Consider the following 7,376-nt stretch of genomic DNA (forward strand, 5'->3'; position numbering starts at 1 on the left):
CCTCCCTCCCTCCCCCTCTCTCTCTCCCTCTCCCTCTCCCTTTCCCTCTCTCTCCCCCTCTCTCTCCCCCTATCTCTCTCTGTCTGTCTGTCTGTCTGTCTGTCTGTCTGTGGCACTGAAAGCACATCCGGATGTGACCCCACGCTGCACTGACCCACTTGTGAAGATGGCTACATTACCCTCTTCACTGTCTCCTCTATCAGTGTCTGGACCTCGGTAACAGCTGCCCCCTTTGGCCACGCGCGACATTCTCTACTTAGGGTTGCTACCACTCGAGTATATTGTCCTATTTTGTCTGTGACGCTGATCCATTCGATGCCATTTCGAATGACTCATACTTCACATCACATCATTGAGCCAAAGTCATCGTTCTCACTGGGTGGTCGGTTCTCTTATACAAACCGATCGCCCGACTTGTGACCTTGTTTTTTACGGTCACCCTCGGTTTCGTTCGGTTTGTGCCACGATGGTCGCGTTTCGCTCTCAATCTGGCTAGCCCCGCCCACACACGGAACCGAACCGGTCATGCCAATGGGCACTGGGCAGATGTGTGCGTACAACTTTTCCCACTTTGGCATGCAGTGCGGTGGATGCTGATCAGCGGCGCTGACTCTCGAGCACACTTTCACCAGACCAGTCTCGTGTCGTTCTGCCATGCCTGAGAGTCCCAGTAGATAGCCCATTGCCTCGCACGATGTGTGTCCCTTCTATTTATTCTGATCTCTGTCCGGTCGATGCTGTTATGCTGTTATAAATGTGTGAAATGATCCACTCAACCGTACTGTCTCATGTGTCGATTTCCGTTTCCTTGTTCATCACAGCGTATGCATGTATCAGTTTAGCTCTAGCAGGCTGTTCAGATCATCAGATGTAGACCAAAATTTGGTAAGGGAGTTTATTGCAGTTCTTAATCATGCGTGGTATTGGTTGCATGTGCGCAAGGAATATTTAGTCGAGATTCAAATTCTAAATGTTCAAAAGAAAACCAAAGAATGTAGTGTGGGTTCAAAGAATGGAACAGTTTTTTCTCTCTTCTGACAAATTGCTATTTCCAGGCTAAGTACATTTTATCAGCTTTCCGACTATGCTTTTTTATGTGGGCCATCAGAATATAAAGTTAGTTTTGCGAGACATATCATGTACACCTACCATAAATGGCCACTCGAGACAGGATGAGAAATTCGTCTCTGGGGTTTAGTGTACTTTGGGCCATCTGAAAACATGCACACTGAGTGAGTAGGTTGAAGGAGGGCGCCACTTGTAGGTCCTACTTCTTCTCTTTCCTCTATTAAATTGTTTCTGCCTGTCTTCTCTCAATCTAGCCATGCTGTAATTAAAAAATGTTATTTTTGTCAATATGATTGTTGTATTCAAACTGTCACTAGGTGTGATTGGGTGGGTGAGTGGAGAGTCAGTTTTGCCTCCCAACTTCTTCGTTGTTCATCACTCAACAACTCAAACTCATGTTCAATATTGAGTGTTCCATGGACGAATCCTGTGTACATGTATATATATATATATATATATATATATATATATGATGATGATATATCATGTTGGTGGTGCACTTTTGGTACTTATTGTTTTAAACAATGTTCATGAATTTGATTGTTCTTCAGATCATGTTCGTCTGAAGAAAGTCCAGACTTAAAAAGTTCTGTTTGTGAGTTTCTGCAAGCAGTTTGGGAGGTCTACTGTTTAGAAGGTAACACTCACCAAATCGTTACATAAACTAGGCATAAAATCTGCCAGTGCAAGGAAGAGCTGGAATGTTGAAAAGCTTAGAACAGAGAAAGATGAGAGAAGTAAAGTTATTGTTATGCAGGAGTTTACCAACAACAGATCTATACCCTGGGCAAACCAACAAAGTACATTGAGAGACTGAGAGACAATGAAAATCTTCTATGAGCTGATAATTTGTGAGGCAGCGTGGTGGAATCAGGCTCTCGTCAAAATAATCAAAGTGAAGAAACTTGCATTTTTCCCCAGGTTTGTGAATTTTTATAAATTTTTATTTGGCTCAACACCTTTCATGCCAATTAAGGAACTAATTTCCGGGTGGATTTTTCAGAAAAACGTTGATAAAAGGCACAAAAAATGTAAATTTTCAGTTACCACGGACTCAAGCTAAGGAAATAACTAATCTTAGGCGGCCATTTTCTCACTAATTTTACCTCTGAAAACAGGTGATCCCCACCTCCTTCTTTCGCTAATATCCCGACTTGTATTCTAGATAAATGGATGTTTTTTTCATCCAAATAAAGACGAGTGAACAAGCTTTAAGATGATACCAATAACTCTACATGCCCAAAAATTGACGAGAGCCTGATTCCACCACTCTGCCTCACATTTATGTAATTTGAACTACTAACCAGCAACGTTGGTAAAATATTAATAAACTTCTATGTAATTTGAACTACTAACCAGAAACGTTGGTAAAATATTAATGAACTTTTATGTAATTTGAACCACTAACCAGCAACGTTGGTAAAATATTAATGAACTTTTATGTCATTTCAACCACTAACCAGCAACGTTGGTAAAATATTAATGAACCTTTATGTCATTTGAACCACTAACCAGCAACGTTGGTAAAATATTAATGAACTTTTATGTAATTTGAACCACTGACCAGCAACGTTGGTAAAATATTAATGAACTTTTATGTAATTTGAACCATTAACCAGCAACGTTGGTAAAATATTAATGAATTTATATGTAATTTGAACTACTCAACCAGCAACGTTGGTAAAATATTAATGAACTTTTATGTAATTTGAACCACTGACCAGCAACGTTGGTAAAATATTAATGAACTTTTATGTAATTTGAACCACTGACCAGCAACGTTGGTAAAATATTAATGAACTTTTATGTCATTTGAACCACTAACCAGCAACGTTGGTAAAATATTAATGAACTTTCAAAAATGAAAGCAGAAAAAGAATAGCAATGATCTTTTCGAGGCCCATCTGAAAGATAGCAGCTCAGTCTTTTCAATCATTAGTGAAAATGACTTTCTTGCCCTCAGGACTCCGATCAGCTTTCAGTATGAAGGCTACCACTGCTGTACAATATTTTAAAAGTTTTGTGTTTAGAATTTTTACCAAAGTCATGATAGTTACTTGTAACAGAATCAGCACTTACCTTTTGATGTGCCCCAGTTTATTTATGGAGTTACGCAGGCTTGAACTGTGAATTTTATCGATTTTTAAAGAAAAATTTGTATCAGACAACACTTTTTTTTTCTTACTGTGATCTATTCAATTTCTCGTGTAGCTCAAAAGAGTCTTAACTATCAAGTGACCTAGAATCTAAATCTAATGAGCCTGGACATGTGGCCTGGGAACATTTTGATATGAGGACCATGTTAGATGTTAGATCTACCCTTGCCTTTTTTGTAGTTTTGTATCAAACTTATTTTCTTTTCCTCACACTCACAGAACACCAGACTGACTGTCCAGGACCAGACACGGCGCACCTGAAGGCTGTAGAGGAATATCTAGGTCAAGATGACCCAGAATCTAAAGAAGAAGCGTCACTCCTCCACCACGTGATGACTTGTCTTGTGTTGCCTGGCCTGGAGCAGGCAAAAGAAAAAATTAAAGAATTTCAACTGAGAACTTCCATGAACAAAGGTATTTCGGGGATGGAACCTGATTTGGTTTCTGGGGTTTCTGTCACTTTTTTAGGGCTATTGGACACATGGTGACTTTCAAGGCAAACGAGCCAGTCCCCAAAAAATATGCCTCACAAGGACTGAAAAAAAAGAGCTAAAAAACCCCCAGATGCAATGTCTGCTCTGTTGGAATTATCTGATTTGGGCTCTAAAATAGCCTGTACAAAATAATAACATCTGTTTGTGTATTTGCCAGTCCAGACATATTGTACTTTTTGGGGTATTTTTTCTTCTTTTTTTGGGGGGGGGGGCATCAGGCACTTATCTTTTTGCGTGTCTTATATTTAAATCCAACTTTGTGACTGAAAGGGTAATTTTCTTCTTTTTTTGGGGGGGGGGGTTGTCCTTTAGTGCCCAAGTGATCTGAAAGCCTAATCTTATACTGTAATTTGAATATTGTTGTTACAGTGTGGCGTGGGTGGCCTAGTGGTTAGGCGACCGGACTCACAATCGTAGGGGGGATTGACGTTGTGTCCTTGGGAAAGGCACTTTGCACAAATTTTCTTCACTTCACCCTGGTGGGAATGGGTACCCGGCCATAGTCAGCGAAAGATCTTGTCAGGATGTTAGTGTTTTCGCGCCTATAAATGTCTGCTTACACTGTATGCATCCCAGGAAGTTGAGGTTGTTTCAGAATGCTCTCAGGTCTGCTGGGGTAATAGTATAGATTGTGAAGCGCTTAGAGCTTGCTGTTGAGTTGGGATTTGCGCTATACAAATGCTATCTATATTTTTAAAACAATGAAAAAATACACTGGAATTCAGAATTGTGATGGCTTCGTTTAAAACCTGAAGTTTACCCTCCAATTGACACAATTGAGATGTAGATGGTTGGAGAGTGCCTCTGGCAGGCCTTACCTCTTTTCTTTCTCTCTATAGTTTCTGTCTAACACTTTCCCTGCTCTATATCGCAGTTATTTTATTGATGTACGGGAACTTCTCTTTACTTAAATCAATAAAAATAAACATATAGTGGCGTCGGTGGCCTAGTGGTTAGGCTGTCGGACTCGCAACCGTAAGGTCGTGGGTTCGAATCCCGTCAGGGACCCGACGTTGTGTCCTTGGGAAAGGCACTTTACACGAATTTTCCTCACTTCACCCAGGTGGGAATGGGTACCCGGCTATAGACAGCGAAAGATCTTGTCAGATTGTTAGTGTTTGAGCGCTTAATCAGCTGCTTGCACTGTATGCTTCCCGGGAAGCTGAGAATGTTTCGGAGTGTTCTATGGTCTGCTGGGGTAATAATATACAGTGGAAACCTGATATAACAGGGATGGTGGGAGTAGAAGAAAAGTCCTGTTATATCCGATCCCTGTTAAATCAGAAATGCAAGGAAAGTAAGCATTTGTGGACTAATCCAGAGGTACTTATTCATGGGTAGTTCCCCTTGCCACAAGTACCCACGATCAGGGGTTTTGGCACCAATTTCTCCATGCCTCCCTAAACCACATCAGAAGAGCTTGGTCCACAGCATATGCATCGGGTAGTCTCATCTTTCGATCTAGAGCAAACTTTCCATTGAAGTATGCTGCCACTATCTTCTCTCTATCCTTGATAATGGTGTGAATCGACCCTTGTTGAAGGTCGAACTGACGACAAATCTTGCAAGTGGAGCTTGTTTTTTGTCAACCGCCTGGATTATTTCATATATTTTGTCCATTTAAAGGCATTTTCTCTTGCGCTTGACATCGTTGGTGGCCATAAGGAAAGAAGTAGGCTTAGTCCACAGAGCGCGTTAAGCTTAGATCTACACATATGAGCTATGATGAACTGATGTTAGTGAACAGTCAAAGTGTGGTGTGGTGCATGCGTGTGTGCTTTGAACTCTCGCTTCACACTGCTGTGTGTGCTTGCAGTGGCATGGCTTGCGTGGGCTTGCTCTCTCTCTCTTACTTTTTACACATTGTTAGCAAGCTTTTGTCCCTGCTATAACCGGTGGGGCTGCGATGGGGCCCTGTTATTGCCCATAACTTTTAATGGAGACAAAGAGTAGGAAAAACCGGGGATTTAAAAAATCCCTGTTATTACCGGATCCCTGTTATTACCGGATCCCTGTTATTACCGGATTCCTGTTATTACCGGATTCCTGTTATTACCGGATTCCTGTTATTACCGGGCCTGTTATATATGGTTTCCACTGTAGTGTAAAGTGCATAGAGCCTGCTGTTGAGCGGGGATATGCGCGATACAAATGTTATCTATTATTATTATTATTATTATTATTATTATTATTATTATTATTATTATTATTATTATGTTAGATTGTATAAGGTGACCCTGCCTTTCAGGGCCAACTCAGGCTGAATGAATGCTGTAGTGTATCCCTTTCAAAATACAGCAACAAAACTTCCCCACACAAGATTCAAACTCAGATCTAACGTATCGAACTTATCGAACTTACGATTATTATTGTTTATATTGCTGCTCATTGTAAGCCTACTTGTGTGTGCATGTGTGTGCGTGTGTGTGTTTGTGTGTGTGTGTGTGTGTGTGTGTGTGTGTGTGTGTGTGTGTGTGTGTGTACATGTGGTGGAACACCAAACCAATGTGCCAGGATCTGGACTATAAAGATGTATCTTATCTTATCTCATCTTTTATGTTTTATATGGAATGACGAACAGCTAAACTGATCACTACGCCACAGACTCCAGTGCAATATTTTTTGCTGTTTCAAGACAGTCTCAGTCTATTACAGACAATAATTATATGATAGTTTGTATTGTTCTTCTTTCTAAGAACATTCGCAGGTGGTTGGAGTGCGCCACTAGTAGGTCCGTCTTGTTTTCTTTCCCTGTTGTTTCTGTCTGTCTCTTGCTGCTTCCTTGCACTACATGACCGTTATTGTGCTGATGTGCTTCTTTTAACTCAGACTAAGAACTTTCTTTGTCTTTGAACCATATATAGTGGAACCTATCTCCTTTTTTTTTTTTTTTGTTCCGTGTTCTGATTTTGGTGTCGATATTTGTAGATTACATAAAAATGTGCTGACATGGTGCAAATTGTTACACTTTAAGAAAAACAAAACAAGAAAAATAGGAATTGTCTGTGATATTTGATGATAGTGTTATGATGACGATGACAACGATAATATAATGATGAAGATGATGATGGTTATATAGTCGAACCTTTCCAAAACAACTACCCATTGTCGAAAAGAAAAATTCTCATGTAAAACAGATGATCCTCTTGTATAGCGTCATTATAATACAATGTAGGAAAAACGTAAGGTTGGAAGTGGAAAGAGGTCATTTGTGCAGGTGAAGTATTGAACAGATGGTCGTCGTCAGAGTGGGTTCAACTGTCCTAACTCATGTGTCTCATGTGATTCACTTAGTCTTCAGTGGCATTCAGATTTTTAAAATATTCCTTTTTATGTTTCCTTCTTATCCAGGATGCAGTGAGTTCATGGTGAAGATTCTGGACTACTGGGCTGTAGAAGTCATGAGCAGATAATACTGATGTGCTTTTTGGCAGATTCTGAAACTGAATTTATGAGATTATTATTATAATTAGTAGATCTAATATTCATTATTGATTTGCATGGTCTATGTCCGTCCTGCCACCTTCTGTTGTCTGGGGGAAAAGTTGAGCTTCTTTGACTCCCCCCTTCTAGATAGAATAATTTATATTTCACACACACACGCAGGCACACACACACACACACACACACACACACACACACACACACACACACACAC

At 40.3% G+C, this 7,376-nt stretch overlaps 1 protein-coding gene across 2 annotated transcripts in view; it reads left to right on the forward strand.

Moving 5' to 3' along the window:
* The window catches only part of LOC101853984, a 33,559-nt gene extending 26,189 nt beyond the window's left edge, over positions 1-7,370 (forward strand). For both annotated transcript variants that reach the window (XM_005089540.3, XM_035969218.1), the window contains exons 4-6: positions 1,620-1,705; positions 3,444-3,638; positions 7,070-7,370. In XM_005089540.3, the coding sequence (XP_005089597.1) occupies positions 1,620-1,705; positions 3,444-3,638; positions 7,070-7,131 (343 nt within the window). In that variant the 3' untranslated portion in view covers positions 7,132-7,370. The remainder of the gene's footprint in view (positions 1-1,619; positions 1,706-3,443; positions 3,639-7,069) is intronic.
* The last annotated feature ends 6 nt before the right edge of the window (positions 7,371-7,376 follow it).

The sequence above is a fragment of the Aplysia californica genome, unplaced genomic scaffold, assembly GCF_000002075.1.
Source record: "Aplysia californica isolate F4 #8 unplaced genomic scaffold, AplCal3.0 scaffold00006, whole genome shotgun sequence".
In the NCBI taxonomy this organism is placed as follows: domain Eukaryota; kingdom Metazoa; phylum Mollusca; class Gastropoda; order Aplysiida; family Aplysiidae; genus Aplysia; species Aplysia californica.